At 43.6% G+C, this 17,170-nt stretch overlaps 1 protein-coding gene across 2 annotated transcripts in view; it reads right to left on the bottom strand.

Moving 5' to 3' along the window:
* Positions 1–16,902, bottom strand: part of LOC129840753 (neuroligin-4, X-linked-like) — a 76,872-nt gene extending 59,970 nt beyond the window's left edge. Inside the window, exons 1-2 of one of the 2 annotated variants that reach the window (XM_055908907.1) lie at positions 16,501–16,902; positions 5,568–6,350 (exon numbers count right to left, since the gene is read on the bottom strand). In XM_055908907.1, the coding sequence (XP_055764882.1) occupies positions 5,568–6,075 (508 nt within the window). In that variant the 5' untranslated portion in view covers positions 6,076–6,350; positions 16,501–16,902. The remainder of the gene's footprint in view (positions 1–5,567; positions 6,351–16,500) is intronic. The other variant, XM_055908908.1, reaches the window with a different exon arrangement.
* Between the last annotated feature and the right edge of the window lie 268 nt (positions 16,903–17,170).

A 17,170-nucleotide genomic window follows, 5' to 3' on the forward strand; every position in this document is an offset into this window, starting at 1 on the left:
TTGTTGACGTTGAGTGAGAGGTTGTTTTTCTGACACCACACTCCGAGTGCCCTCACCTCCTCCCTGTAGGCTGTCTCGTCGTTGTTGGTAATCAAGTCCACTACTGTTGTGTCGTCTGCAAACTTGAATGCTGAGCTGTAGTCAATGAACCACATTCTTACATAGCTATTCCTCTTGTCCAGATGGGATAGGGCAGTGTGATGGCGATTGCATCGTCTGTGGACATGTTGGGGAGGTATGCAAACTGAAGTGGGTCTAGGGTGGCCGGGAAGGTGGAGGCAATATGATCCTTGACTAGTCTCTCAAAGCACTTCATGATGACAGAAGTGAGTGCTACCTACGGGGTGGTAGTCATTTAGTTCAGTTATCCTTGCCTTCTTGGGTACAGGAATAATGGTGGCCATCTTGAAGCATGTGGGGACAGTAGACTGGGATAGGGAATGATTGAACATGTCTGTAAACACACCAGCCAGCTGGTCTGCGCATGCTCTGAGTGCGCGGCTAGGGATGCCTTCTGGGCCAGCAGCCTTGCGAGGGTTAACAGTCGGCCACGGAGAAGGCGGGGGGGGGGGGGGGGGGGGGGGCGCAGTCCTTGTTAGCAGGCCGCGACGGTGGCACTGTATTATACTCAAAGTGGGCAAAGAAGGTGTTTAGTTTGTCTGGAAGCAAGACGTCAGTGTCCGTGACGTGGCTGGTTTTCTTTTTGTAGTTCGTAATTGCCTGTAGAGCCTGCCACATATGTCTCGTGTCTGAGCCGTTGAATTGCGACTCCACTTTGTCCCTGTAACGGCATTTTGTTTGTTCGACTGCCTTGTGACAAAAAACATTTGATTTGATTTGATTCAGTGGTGTTATGACCTCAAGGCATTAGAGACACTGAGGTAATTTCCATCGCCAGCCCGGTAACAGTGTGTGATTTATGAATACAGAGGCTGTATGGGTTGTAATAGTGTCTGTACTGTAATGTGCAGGTAGTGTTAGACCCCTTCTCTACAGGGGTCTGATTTGGGTCTTAGGTTATTTGAGATGGACGTGTTGTTAAGATGATGTGATTAGCTATTGCTAGATCTTCAACTGGACCTGCTGTGGTGTGAGAATACCTGGTTGATTATAGACTTCATTCTCAGATAGGCACTGCAGACTGACTCACTGACAGACCCATCAGAGTAATAACGATGATCATTAAGATTAAGACAGCTGAGACAGGAGTAGCATCCTGTAACATTGAGTAGCCACTTTGCTGGAGTCAGACTGTGGTTGCATCCCACCTGCCTTCAAGAGAAACCACATGATTTCACATGTGAAAACGTCTTTTTGGAACACTTTGCGTTCCACTGGGCACGCACTGGGCACGCAAGGTTGAATCAATGTTGTTTCCATGTCTTTTCTATGAAATGACGTGGAACCGAGATGGAATAGACGTTGAACTGACGTCTGTGCCCAGTGGGATGCGATCACATGTTTTCACGTGTAGCTTCATATGATCACATGTTGCTTTACACGTTATCACATTAACTTCACATGAGATCACGTGATCACATGAAAACATGTGTTTTTGGAACACTTCACGTGTTCACATGAAATTCATGTGATCTTCCATAAGGGCCTATCCTCTATATAGTCCACTATATTTGACCAAAGCCCTATAGGCCCTGGTGCCAAGTAATTAACTATACAGGGTATAGGGTGCCATTTGGATTGCATTCTAGTTCCAATTAAAATATTATCTCATTTAAAGATAGCAACAAACATTGCTATGATAACTGTTTGTTTTGACACTATGTTGGTCTGGTGTCTCTGAGGCGCTAGATCGCTAGCTGGTTAGGCCATAACGAGGCCTAAGGCTTGACACACACACACACACGCGCACACAACTGAACAGGCCTGTAATCTCACAGTTAACGGTATCTCGAGCTGCACAAACAAAGGCAAGTGGCATGTCAGTTTAACGCAGCAAAGCATAAACTCCTACATCTGTCCTGTGCAGAATGTCCATACACACACCCACACGCGTGCTCACGCACACATGCATGCACTCGCGCGCACACTCACTGTACGACCATCAGACAGACACCCAGCTCATCTGTCAGACCAGATGAAAGAAGAATCCCGTCTCAGTGTTTGACTGAGTCTTGTTTTTTTTTTTGCCCTTGAAAAAGTCAAAGGGAAAACTGAGAGCATGCAGAGTTGTCCAAGGTTTGTAGGGATGCACGTCTTTGGAGTCTGCATCCCAAATGACACCCCATTCCCTATAGTGCGCTACTTTTGACCAGAGCCCTCTTCCTCTTCCCTAAAGAGGCACCCTAGTCCCTATAGTGTACCAACTTTTCACCAGAGCCTTCTGGGTGCCATTTGTGCAGTCTCATGACCTAGCCTGGAGATATTGTCCTCTCTCTGCCTGCCTGGCCTTGCCTGCCTCTCCATGCGTATGACTGGCTGTCTGAATCACACACTCACCACAGACAGACTGGCAGCTAATAGCTCAGGCTCCAGTGCTGTGATCCCAACTGGGATTGGCAGGCTACTTATGCTCAGAGAAGGGCCTGCGTCCCAAATGGGTCCCCATTCCCTTTTAGTGGACATTCCCTATGGGCCCTGGTAAAAGTAGTGCACTATATAGGGAATAGGTTGCCATTTGGGAAGGGCCCAAAGAGCACGGCTCTCTCTTACACAAGCCACTCACACAAGAAAAAGCACTAGGGCAAGGTAAACCTACTATAATACTGTATTGAGCTGTCATTCATGCCCTGTCAATGTATTTGTTTTCTTTCTTCAATGTACTGTAGCTTTTCTCCCTCCTGTGTTTCTATGCAAAGGAGAATTGGATTTATAATGAAATACAAGAATACAGGTTATCTGCTGCACTATCCGATTGATGGATGTGCGTCTGAAATGGCACCCTATTCCCTATATTGTGCACAACTTTTGACCAGAGCCTCATGAACAGTGCCAAGTACAGTTTGTAGGGAACAGGGGGCCATTTTGGATGTACTGTAGCCAAGATGTGGGCCACAGCCCTACACCCCTATAACCAACAAAGATCTGATAAATCACAGGCCATTATCTCTGGGAGCACACATGTAGGTAACAAGCAATACATTTATTGTAATTTCTACTTTCTATTTCTGTTCCAGTGTTGAATAGTAAAACAGAACTAATGTAGGAGGGTGTTCATAATTAAAGATGGAGAGAGAAAGAGATGAGGCCTGGGATGTGTCACAAATGGCACCCAATTCTCTGCATAGTGCACTACGTTTGACCAGAGCCCTATGGGCCCTGGTCAAAAGTAGTGCACTACATAGGGAAAGGGGTGCCATTTGGGACACGGTCCTGCTATGGTATTGTCTTCTCACCCAGAAGAGCCCTCAAGAGGCTCCATATTCACTCTGATTAATTCACAATAAAACAGGTTTACCTCCCGGGTCTCCGCAGTAGTACCCAGTCTGCAACCACTGCAGAGGAAGATAAAGCCAGCTCCAGTAACAGCTCCAGGAGCTATCATACACACACACACACACACACACACACACACACACACACACACACACACACACACACACACACACACACACACACACACACACACACACACACACACACACACACACACACACACACACAGAGACACTGCAGCTTTTTGTCTGCACAGACCAACATAACACCTAAAATTAAAGGAGCTCTGGCATTAAAATACAATCCCCAATGTACCACTTTTCACAAGCCAACCCTTGCTAGCCAAAACAGAATTCACCACCCACACTGCACAATCAAAAGGATACAAAAGAACAGAACTTGTGCAGGTTATCAATATTTAACTATATACGGCGTAGTGTTTGGTACTTAAATCAGACGACACAATGGAAGGCCGTTCTTAATCTGTCAGTCCATTTCAAGAGGAGAACTATAAAACTATAAATCCTCTTTTCTGATCCCGAGCTGTCTGGATGTCTCCACATTACACAGGATTTGAAAAGGCCAACTCTGAGGGCGTCTGTAAGGATGATGGGCAGCTGGCAGTATGGAGGAGAAGAAGATGAACAGAACAGGGAGAGAGAGATGTCTTCCATGTAGCACTGACTGACTCCTCAAGAGGAGACAGAGGCTGTGTCCCAAATGGCAAACGTGGTGCACTATGTAGTAGGGAATAGGGCCCTGGTCAAAAGTAGTGCACTATGTAAGGGAATAGGGTGCCATTTGGGATGCACACAAAAATAATATGGAGAGTGTTGTCTTCTTGACTCCTGAAGAGGAGCTGTTGAGTTTTTCCTTCGGGCCAATTGCCTTAAGCTAAGAACTGTAGCGTTAGTTCAGGAGATGTTTAATACATCAACATTCATGGCCTGCATTCATACATTTTAATGCCAGCAAACATATCCTAATATACTGATACTGAAATTGCCTTCTTTCGGTAATTGACATCTATGAATTCAGGTTAGAAGGCATGATGTGTGCAAACGAAAGATACCTGAGGTTAGTTATATTACCTGAGGGGCTATTATTACCAATACACAGAACAAGGAGTTCAGAGAACTGTGCTAAAACAATGCATAGACAGCAGCAACTGTCTGTCCACAAGAATTCTAACCCTTATTCCATCCACTTCACTTCTACAACCATATCTTTCCTATCACATTATTGACAAAGCCACACTACAACAGAAATTACTGGATAGAATGGATACACTTGGACATCCTACATATTTGAGTCCAGTTGCCTACATGTAAATGAAAAATTGCACACAGGGAATAGAGATTTCAGTTCACGCCAGTGATTATAAGAACTGTTCTTATAATTCCCTGGAGATGGTGGAATAGTGTCAGAGGAACGACCCAGGCATCCGGACTGGGATTGTCAGATTATCTATCGCCTTCTGTGTTATTTAATCTCGCAAGAGCTCTGACTAAATGTAGCATAGAGAGAGGTCTAGAGTTCAGTATGAATACATTGGAGAATTCTCTTCACATTGACCTTCATAGACCGGAAAGAGTCTGTCTCTTCAGAAGAGACAGCGACAGCCCAGCAACCGTTCATGGTTGACCTTAAACGTGTCTGTTCCAGTTGCACTAAGTTAACCAACTCTTTATTTTATTTTATCTTGCTGTAGGAGTCTGATGGTGGGGCCTGAAGGGGGAAAGTGCATTACATCAGTGGTGTAAGTGTCAGAACTACTCCGAGTCAGGAGTGCTCACTCAAACCTCAAACGGGACTTCTGCACTGCACCTAATTCAACAGGAGAGAAGGTTGTCTGCTACAGAATAGAATAGACAGTAGTGGGACATCATACGCCCTCAGACAGTAAGGAGGTCTAAATATCCATTTTCTCTCTCTATTACACCACATACAGTAGTCCACATTCATTTCAAGCCTTCAGTCAAAAAATCATTGTGCCCTTTGGTAAAAGTATCGCACTTTTGATCAAAAGTGCACCACCGTTTCTGGTTCAAGGAGTTATCCCAGCCACTTTGAACTGCTTCAGAACAAATGGACCTGCAAAGTGAAATGCCAAAACAAACAAAAAGGAAAACAGAGGATAACAAGATATTTGTGTTAATCAAGGTGTGACATACCATCCTCAGTTGGCACGTAAATGTTTAGGTACAGGCAGTCCTCGTTCTGATCCTGCATATAGGTTACCACTGTATCCAAGTTGGCTGTGAACCACACCGGCAGCATATCGTTGAGTAACTTTTCCTCCAGGTACTGTGGACACACAGGGGCGAACTGGGTAGCATTCCTGATCCCAGGCCAGGACATGGGCGGCTCGGGGGGCTGGAAGCGTCTTTCCCCTGTAGGGGCCAAAGCGTACGGGATCCCCAAGTACTGCTCCACGGGCCCTAGGATCTCATTGGGCAGCGTCGTCTTTAACCCCCGCAGCTTCCCGTAATTCGTGGTGACAACAGGGTGGACTGGGGTCTGAGCCACGACCGGCAGACACACAGACGCTAACAGGAAGCCAATCCGTAAGAGAAGGTAGACCTTGGATAGGTAGACCATCCCCATTCCATGGGCTATAGTGGCTCCTCCAGAGCTCAATGGAGAGGTACTGGTTCCCCCTGGCCTGGCTCCCCTCAACATGCTCCTGCTGCGCTCAGCCAAGCAGATTGTGGTTCTGGAAGTTCCGGAACTCCTCTCCCACCCCCCACAGCAACCCAGACCAATAACCTGCTCCTCAGGCTGTGATTGACAGCTGACAGACAGAGCTCCAGCCAATCAGAGCAGTTTTGTGCAACTCGGTGCCCCCCATCCCAAGAGAGTGGGTCTACGTGTAGGTCATTGGTTGGGGGTGCAGTGCCTGTATTTGTCTCCAGATGTCTTTGCTCGTCGACCCAGTTCCAGCTTGGTTGGTTACCCTGCAGGGAAGACAGAATGGGACATGTAAATTAATCCTCGACACATCAAAGGCTAAATACAGTATGATGTCCAAATCCCTTCCAATAGATGTCCACTTGTTGAGCATATAGCAAATATATGACTGCAAGTCCCCTCTGTGTATGATCAAAATGTGCAAGAGATGCAAAGCATGAAATTGTATCTTTCTAACAAATCAATAACATGAAATAGAGAACAACATAAAAGTGTGGTTTCGAGTGGAATCAACAACAGAGATACTATATTGGCAAACTGCTTTATTACCTTGTGTGACATCATCGTTATGGTCAGGATAACATTGCACATAGCAGCAGTTACACTATAAGAAAACTCCAAGGCTGCATCCCGATGATTTTCCACCCATTTCCCTAAAGTGTGCACTTGCACACTTCCCATTATGGAGTTAACAATGGTGGAAACTCTCTAGCCAATGATTACACCAATCCAATGCTTGTAAATTCATGACAGGACGTGCGCAAGTTAACACTTCTGGAAAAGGGGGGAGAAAAAGTATGCAGCCCAAAACACACATAAAAAAATACTACAGTTTACTATAGCCAGCAGCATACCACCCTGCATACCACTACTGGCTTGCTTCTGAAGCTAAGCAGGGTTGGTCCTGGTCAGTCCCTGGATGGGAGACCAGATGCTGCTGGAAGTGGTGCTGGAGGGCCAGTAGGAGACCCTCTTTCCTCTGGTCTAAAAAATATCCCAATGCCCCAGGGCAGTGATTGGGGACACTGCCCTGTGTAGGGTGCCGTCTTTCGGATGGGACGTTAAACGGGTGTCCTGACTCTCTGAGGTCATTAAAGATCCCACGGCACTTATCGTAAGAGTAGGGGTGTTAACCCCGGTGTCCTGGCTAAATTCCCAATCTGGCCCTCTTACCATCATGGTCACCTAATAATCCCCAGTTTACAATTGGCTCATTCATCCCCCTCCTCTCCCCTGTAACTATTCCCCAGGTTGTTGCTGCAAATGAGAATGTGTTCTCAGTCAACTTACCTGGTAAAATAAAATAAAATAGAATTCTGAAGTTAACTGTAGGATACTGTAGAATACTATACTACACACTGGAGTATCCCATGATCATGTGTACTGTAGTACTTAGCATTTTTTGTGCACTGTTGAATACTATAGTAAATACTACTGTCACGTCCTGATCTGTTTCACCTGTCCTTGTGCTTGTCTCCACCCCCCTCCAGGTGTCGATTATTATCCCCAGTGTATTTATCCCTGTGTTTCCTGTCTCTCTGTGCCAGTTCGTCTTGTTTTGCCAAGTCAACCAGCTGTTTTTCCTAGCTCCTTCTCCCAGTCTCTGTTTCATCCTAGCCCTCCTGGTTTTGACCCTTGCCTGTCCTGACGCCGAACCCACCTGCCTGACCACTCTGCCTGTTCTAATCTCGAGCCTACCTATCGCTGCCAAACTAACCTTGAATCAGATGACCATCCTACCCATGCTAGATTACGGAGACATAATTTATAGATCGGCAGGTAAGGGTGCTCCTGAGCGGCTAGACTTTACCATTCGGCCATCATATTTTCCACCAATGCTCCTTATAGGACACATCACTGCACTCTATTCCTCTGTAACCTGGTCATCTCTGTATACCCGTCGCAAGACCCACTGGTTGAGGCTTATTTATAAAAACCCTCTTAAGCCTCACTCCCTCCTATCTGAGTTATCTACTGCAGCCCTCATCCTCCACATACAACACCCGTTCTGCCAGTCATATTCTGTCAAAGGTCCCCAAAGCACACACATCCCTGGGTCGCTCCTCTTTTCAGTTCGCTGCAGCTAGCGACTGGAACGAGCTGCAGCAAACACTCAAACTGGACAGTTTTATCTCAGTCTTTTCATTCAAAGACTCAATCATGGACACTGTTACTGACAGTTGTGGCTGCTTATTGTGATGCATTGTTGTCTCGACCTAATCGACCTTTTGTGTTGTTGACTGTGCCCAATAATGTTTGTACCATGTTTTGTGCTGCTACCGTGTTGTGTTGCTTCCATGTTGTTGTTATGTTGTGTTGCTACCATGCTGTGTTGTCAAGTGTTGCTCCCTTGCTATGTTGTTGTTAGGTCTCTCTTTATGTAGCGTTGTGTTGTCTCTCTTGTTGTGATGTGTGTTTTGTCCTATATTTATATTGTATTTATTTATTTTAATCCCAGGCCCCTGTCCCCGCAGGAGGTGTTTTGGATTTTGGTAGGCCGTCATTGTAAATAAGAATTTGTTCTTAAATAAAGGTTAAATAAAAAAATGAATCGCCTGGTACTGTTTGGACTCTGACCTGGTTTATGAACTTTCGCCTGTCCCCGACCTGGCTTTTGCCTACCCCTTTTGTTATAATAAATATCGGAGCTCAACCATCTGCCTCCTGTGTCTGCATTTGGGTCTCGTCTTGTGCCCTTATAACTACAGTATTATCCACACACATAAAAACGGTAGTAAATACTACAGAAATGTCTGCAAAAACACTACGGTTCACAAAAACACTGTAAAAAAAAATATATAGAAAATACGACAGTATTTTATTTACATATACCCTACCCATTCCCCTCCCCATATCCCAATGTGTGCCCACCTGTAAGTGACAAACCTACATGCCAAGTATAGACCATATTTTGTGCTTTGAAATCTCTGTTCAGAACCCAGTTCTACCTACTTGCAGGTTATGGAACATTTGCTTAGTGTATAGCATTTCTCCAGTAGGTTTCCTCAAGGAAAAAGCCCCCTACTACTATGTCAGATATAATAAAACAAAAACACTATACTAAATACTACAGTAATGTCCCCAAACACACTAGAGCAAATATTACAGTATACTGCATTATATTCTGAAAAATACACTATAGTAATTACTATAGTACATCCTACTCTTTTCTTTTACCACAGTATTTATACTATAGTAAACTGTAAACACTACAGTATACTACATTAAATACTATAGGACTTCAGTCCTCAAACACACTACAGTGAATACTGTTTACTGTTTACATACACTTAGGTTGGAGTCATTAAAACTCGTTTTTCAACCACTCCACAAATGTCTTGTTAAAACAAACTATAGTTTTGACAAGTCGGTTAGGACATCTACAGTCGTGGTCAAAGGTTTTGAGAATGACACAAATATTAATTTTCACAAAGTGTCTTTAGATATTTTCGTCAGATGTTACTATGGAATACTGAAGTATAATTACAAGCATTTCATAAGAGTCAAAGCCTTTTATTGACAATTACATGAAGTTGATGCAAAGAGTCAATATTTGCAGTGTTGACCCTTCTTTTTCAAGACCTCTGCAATCCGCCCTGGCATGCTGTCAATTAACTTCTGGGCCACATCCTGACTGATGGCAGCCAATTCTTGCATAATCAATGCTTGGAGTTTGTCAGAATTTGTGAGTTTTTGTTTGTCCACCCGCCTCTTGAGGATTGACCACAAGTTCTCAATGGGATTAAGGTCTGGGGAGTTTCCTGTCCATGGACCCAAAATATCAATGTTTTGTTCCCCGAGCCACTTAGTTATCACTTTTGCCTTATGGCAAGGTGCTCCATCATGCTGGAAAAGGCGTTGTTTGTCACCAAACTGTTCCTGGATGGCTGGGAGAAGTTGCTCTCGGAGGATGTGTTGGTACCATTCTTCATTCATGGCTGTGTTCTTAGGCAAAATTGTGAATGAGCCCACTCCCTTGGCTGAGAAGCAACCCCACACATGAATGGTCTCAGGATGCTTTACTGTTGGCATAACACAGGACTGATGGTAGCGCTCACCTTGTCTTCTCCGGACAAGCTTTTTCCCAGATGCCCCAAACAATCGGAAAGGGGATTCATCAGAGAAAATGACTTTTCCCCAGTCCTCAGCAGTCCAATCCCTGTACCTTTTGCAGAATATAAGTCTGTCCCTGATGTTTTTCCTGGAGAGAAGTGGCTTCTTCGCTGCCCTTCTTGACACCAGGCCATCGTCCAAAAGTCTTCGCCTCACTGTGCGTGCAGATGCACTCACACCTGCCTGCTGCCATTCCTGAGCAAGCTCTGTACTGGTGGTGCCCTGATCACGCAGTTGAATCAACTTTAGGAGACGGTCCTGGCGCTTGCTGGACTTTCTTGGGCGCCCTGAAGCCTTCTTGACAACATTTGAACCGCTCTCCTTGAAGTTCTTGATGATCCGATAAATGGTTGATTTAGGTGCAATCTTACTGGCAGCAATATCCTTGCCTGTGAAGCCCTTTTTGTGCAAAGCAATGATGGCGTGTTTCCTTGCAGGTAACCATCGTTGACAGAGGAAGAACAATGATTCCAAGCACCACCCTTCTTTTGAAGCTTCCAGCCTGTTATTCAAACTCAATCAGCATAACAGAGTTATCTCCAGCCTTGTCCTCGTCAACACTAACACCTGTGTTAACGAGAGAATCACTGACATGCTGTCAGCTGGTCCTTTTGTGGCAGGGTTGAAATGCAGTGGAAATGTTTTTGGGGGATTCAGTTCATTTGCATGGCAAAGAGGGACTTTGCAATTAATTGCAATTCATCTGATCACTCTTCATAACATTCTGGAGTATATGCAAATTGCCATCATACAAACTGAGACAGCAGACTTCGTGAAAATTAATATTTGTTTAATTCTCAAAATGTTTTGGCCACTACTGTACTTTGTGCATGACACAAGTAATTTTTCCAACAATTGTTTACAGACAGATTATTTCACTTATAATTCACTGCATCACAATTCCAGTGGTTCAGAAGATTACATGCACTAATTTGACTGTGCCTTTAAACAGCTTGGAAAAATCCAGAGAATGATGTCATGGCTTTAGAAGGTTCTGATAGGCTAATTGACATAATTTGAGTCAATAGGAGGTGTATCTGTGGATGTATTTCAAGGCCTAACTTCAAACTCAGTGCCTCTTTGCTTGATATCATGGGAAAATCAAAAGAAATCAAGACCTCAGAAAAAAATTGCAGACCTCATCCTTGGGAACAATTTCCAAACAAACAATAGTACGCAAGTATAAACACCATGCGGCCACGCAGCCATCATACCGTTCAGGAAGGAGAAGCGTTCTGTCTTGTAGAGATGAACGTACTTTGGTGCGAAAAATGCAAATCAATCCCAGGACAACAGCAAAGGAACTTGTGAAGATGCTGGAGGAAACAGGTACAAAAGTATCTATATCCACAGTAAAACGAGTCCTGTATCGATATAACCTGAAAGGCAGCTCAGCAAGGAAGAAGCCACTGCTCCAAAGCCGCCATAAAAAAAACAGACTACGGTTTACAACTGCACATGGGGACAAAGATCGTACTTTTTGGAGAAATGTTCTCTGGTCTGATGAAACAAAAATAGAACTGTTTGGCCATAATGACCATCGTTATGTTTGGAGGAAAAAGGGGGAAGCTTGCAAGCCGAAGAACACCATCCGAAACCGTGAAGCACGTGGGTGGCAGCATCATGTTGTGGGGGTGCTTTGCTGCAGGAGGGACTGGTGCACTTCCCAAAATAGATGTCATCGTGAGGTAGGAAAATTATGTGGATATATTGAGGCAACATCTCAAGACATCAGTCAGGAAGTTAAAGATTGGTCGCAAATGGGTCTTCCAACTGGACAATGACCCAAAGCATATTTTCAAAGTTGTGGCAAAATGGCTTAAGGACAACGAAAGCAAGGTATTGGAGTGGCCATTACAAAGCCCTGACCTCAATCCTATAGAAAATGTGTGGGCAAAACTGAAAAAGTGTCTGTGAGCAAGGAGGCCTACTAACCTGACTCAGTTACACATGCACTGTCAGGAGGAATGGGCCAAAATCCACCCAATTTATTGTGGGAAGCTTGTGGAAGGCTACCCGAAATGTTTGACCTAAGTTAAACAATTTAAAGGCAATGCTACCAAATACTAATTGAGTGTATGTACACTTCTGACCCACTGGGAATGTGATGAAAGAAATTAAAGCTGAAATGTATCATTCTTTCTACTATTATTCTGACATTTCACGATGCTGGAGGAAACAGGTACAAAAGTATCTGTAGCCACAGTAATTTCACATTCTTAAAATAAAGTGGTAATCCTAACTGACCTAAGACATTGACTTTTTACTGGGATTAAATGTCAGGAAATGTGAAAAACTGAGTTTAAATGCATTTGGCTAAGGTATGTCAACTTCCGACTTCAACTGTATATACGCTTTAGTATTTTTTCTTATGGGAATCAGTCCACAGTGTAGGAAACATTTCCTCATGTTTATCCATCTAAAACCACAGCACCCCATTCACAAAACTAGCCTACCTATGTCCTCCTACACTTCAATACAATCTACCAGCATTCTGTTAATAGTACCATAGCCAAGCAAGGGGGGGATATACTCTACTGAGTATATCCAAGTATATTCAAGCAAGGGGGGGGATATACTCTACTGAGTAGATTATTTCTCTTAGGGTACTTTACTCCACCAAGGAGCTTATGTGTAAAGGCTCATGAATAGGAGAGCTGGCCGGTTAAGAAGCCTCTCACAGACATTTGTGTCAGAAGCAGATGGCTTATGCATGCAGCAGGTAATTTCATTTCATTTCGGAGGAAGAAGAGACTCTCCTCTCTCGCCTCATTCCGCTGCATGCCCTCGAATGGTGTTCAGACTGAGACGGCGGTGGTCCGCTTGTCAAATCAGTGACGTCGATGAGTTTATTTTCCCACTCTTGTAACACAGCATGACAATGATACTCACACTGCCAGGGGGATTACATCGGATGCCTAACTGCCATTGTTGAGTTCATATATTCTGTTTGATTCTGTTTGACATCAAAATGGAATAATTCAATAAATAAGTAAAAGTTTAATGTAAGAAACAGAACCAGAATCTAAACAAAGACAGGATACGGAATGTGATCCAAGAATATGGTCCAGTTTAATGTTGATTGAGGAAATAATATGGTGCAATGGACTATGTTCATATATTTCAGCAGTTCCTGTATAAACGCAATACATTCAGTCTGCCTTCCTACCAGTAACACACAAGAAAGAGAGAGTGAGGAGAAAAGGAGAGAGATGGAATAGGAAGAGATGGAAGAGATGGAGATTCTCACTGTCTGTGTGATTACAAGAGAAAAGTCATTTGAATTTCAGTATAGGCTGAATCCATCATTTGCATTTTAATTATCATAAAACATGTGGTTCAGGGAGCTGTATCTCCTCACTGAAATAGGTAGTCGGTAGAAAATGTCCTTGAAAGGACAAAAAAAAACACACCACTACGTAACGTCCCAAATGGCACCCTATTTCGTATATAGTGCACTACTTTTGACCAGGGCCCATTGGAAATAGGGTGCCATTTGGGAAGCGAACCAAAAAAAACTCAACATGAACTTTACTTGACCTTCTCATGATGCACATACAGGACATAATTTACTGGCCTCTTAAAGATGGTGATAAACACGACACAATAGAAAGGAAGCCAGACTTCCTCCCTCACTAAAACGAGATAGAGGGCCAACAGAGATCCTTGACAACCAATAAAGGAATGATATTTATCAAAGTTGACAGTACTGAACACAAAGATTTTGTCAACCGCTGAGCCCACACTGGAAAAAAGTGTGTGTGTGTGTGTGTGTGTGTGTGTGTGTGTGTGTGTGTGTGTGTGTGTGTGTGTGTGTGTGTGTGTGTGTGTGTGTGTGTGTGTGTGTGTGTGTGTGTGTGTGTGTGTGTGTGTGTGTGTGTGTGCGCGCACGCGCACGCGTGCGTGCGTGCGTGCCATTTGTAATGATAGTTTTGTTGACAATTCATGTTGAACTTGGACGGAGCAAATACTTTTTTTTAAAAACAGGATTGATTTGATAAGGATAGCTCATGACGTTGTGATACTGTAATAACCTTGCTCTATGTAACCATGCCAGCAGACATGGGTAAAATGTGTATTCCAAATATCAATTTACTAAATAGTATGGGATGCATGTAACAAAGTGCTAAACTATTGAACTTTACTTCAGTAGGCTAACACTGTGTAGGTCCTGTGTGGCTCAGTTTGTAGAGCATGGCACTTGCAAGGCCAGGGTTGTCAGTTGATTCCCGCTGGGGCCACCCACATGAAAATGTATGCAGGCACAATAATCACTTTGGAGAAAAATGTTTGCTAAATGATGGATAATTGTATATTACAATAATACAGGTGTTTTATGCAGTCTTACAGTGAATGGCTATGCCTACTATTGGATTCCAAATTGAAATGCTGTACAGTGTATTTGGATAGGCAGGCCTACGTTCTATTTTGACACTTATGCCATGTTATACCCAGAATGTCGTCTATAGGCCTGTCACCCACAGGCCTATTCTTGAGGAAAATTGCACTAGTGAGGTAAAATGTCTCAAATTGTGAATGAAATGTCTTCTTTTCTGATGGGGAGGCCTGACTGACTGACTCAAATAGGCCTATAATGATGTCACCAACTGGGAGAGCTATGATAACAGTGTGTCACTCCAAATATGTCAAGTGTATTTAAAAAAGGCCTAATGTTCAAATAATGTCAAAAGTAAGCCTATTTGGTAGCACTTTCCATAAAGTACATACCTACGATGCTTTATAATGTCTTTTGTGATGCATTAATACACTTATATTGTGTTATGACAATATAGACCAATTATTTACAATAAGTATTTGGGTTGAGACCTGATGCCTCTCCGAAGCTTCCAGTCTACCATCACATCTAATCAAAAATGCACGCAGGCCTATTAGGGACCAGAATGTTGACCTTTCATTCATTACAAATAATACTGTTAAAGCCTGTTACATTTCTAACAATGTCTATAATATTATTCTCGGTGTCAATTCGAATAGCACACGCCTATTTATAATCTGGAGGAAGGCAAGGGGTTGGTGGAACAGCTTGAAGAATCATTCATAGGAGAGTGACAGCCTTCTCTCATGTTTGTCCGCCTGCGTACTGGAGGTTACAGCCTACATGGACATGAGAATAAGATATCTTGCTTTCGCGACGACTCAAAATCTTAAAGATCTTAAAATGCAACCAAGATAAAAAAAAGGGCGTACAGTTTTCAAGGTAACAGAACATATCAGGATTCGTTAAGGTGAATGTTCAAGTAGCCTACGCATTTCTTCCAATTTGTCTCATCCCCGAATATCTACCAGATATCCACAGTACCATCTTGTGGTTCTCCGCTGAACTCACTCTGGTGATGTGGTGCCAGATTCAGCCTCAATGGGAATCTGCAGTCTACAATGCACCTCACACCTTTTGATAGGTATACGGAGGTGTTCAAGTTATGCTGAATGGTGGGTCAAACACACATTCACTGCAAGACACTCCTCTTCCATTCTAAAAGCCTGCTATTGTGTGCAATATAGATGACAGTCAGACAGACAGACAGAGACAGACAGACAGTGGACCTGGCCCTTCAATACTGATGGTGAGTGTATGGTTACAGTTGCACTTATAGCCAGCCTATATTCTTAAATGGCATTAATTATGGCATCTCCATAGCAATGATGCCAATAGTCGCTTGTCGTCTGCAGGGATTAAATAGCACTGGACATCATGGGTGCTGCATTCTGTTCAAACACAGATAGCCCTTTCCAAGGGCTTGTGTGAAATAATGTGGCCACAGCCGATTAGGGTTATGAATGGCATGTCCCTTAGGTTATAATACGTTTTTTTGCGCGTTTTTCTCCATAGGCAATTTGTCATTCTCGAATCCAACGCATGTTGCTGTGGCGCTTTACATAAGAAGCGAATAAACCACAATGTGATCATTCTGGCTTTGAGCAAAGAAACCCCTCAACACGTCTTTAAAGTGCGTAGAGCATGGCTCAATCGTCTTTGCAATGCCAGGCGATTTCGTTCAACACATGGTTTGTTTTCATAATTACATTGAATAATGATCATACACATTTCTGAAAAACAGGTTGCGCGCCACGCACTTTAAGCAAATGACAAAAATTAATTCCCTGTGGTAGTCAAGCTCTTCTCAAAATGTCTGCAGCGCGAGTCCGGACAAGCCATATAATCGGAAAGCCGCAAGAAAACAGCCAGAAAACAAACAAATTATAGGTGGTCTAAATTAAACTAAGCTGTGTGAAAAAGAAAATGGGTTTACTGACTATTTGTAGTCTAATAACAAGACTTACCTTTGCGGTATTCCCACTGTGTGAATTTAGCTCGTAGTCCTGACTTCAAGGGATGTGATACTAAAATATACACCACCACATCGGAAAAAACAAAACTCCACAGTGTGCGCTCCTCTGAAAATCCCAACGTGACAGTGGGGTCCAGATAAAAACAGTCAAATTCCGCTTCAGGTTCTATGCAGAAAAGAAAAATTGAGCTTTCCGGTTGTTAATGACACACATAGCCTATAAGGTAATTTCAGTGAGTCGTTGTAGTAGCACGGTCAATTGTGTTGCATCTAATTGCCGTAATAGAGAGAAAGCAAGGAGAGATCGGACAGCAAAGACGAGAGATTTAAGGATAGAAAGACCAGGGTTGTTCAGTCGCGCTCCCCCCCTCCCCCTCTCTCTATCTCCCTCTCTCTTACTTTCTCCCTCTCTCTAGCTCCAGTTGCTATTGGACTACACTAAATGAAATGTACAAAGCCTGCAGCCAATGGATTGCCGCATTCTCTCCATCACTGTTAACCAGCTGCCAGTATGGACCAGTTTTGGCATCCGTGAGGAAAGGACAGGAGGGTAGCAGGTGTAGAAGGGCATACTGTAGTTTTGTTTTGTTGATCATATTCACCCAGGTTGGCTGTTATACCCATGTAGGTACCTGTAATGAAACGTGTATCAAATATCTATA

The sequence above is a fragment of the Salvelinus fontinalis genome, chromosome 41 (assembly GCF_029448725.1).
Source record: "Salvelinus fontinalis isolate EN_2023a chromosome 41, ASM2944872v1, whole genome shotgun sequence".
Lineage (NCBI taxonomy): Eukaryota > Metazoa > Chordata > Actinopteri > Salmoniformes > Salmonidae > Salvelinus > Salvelinus fontinalis.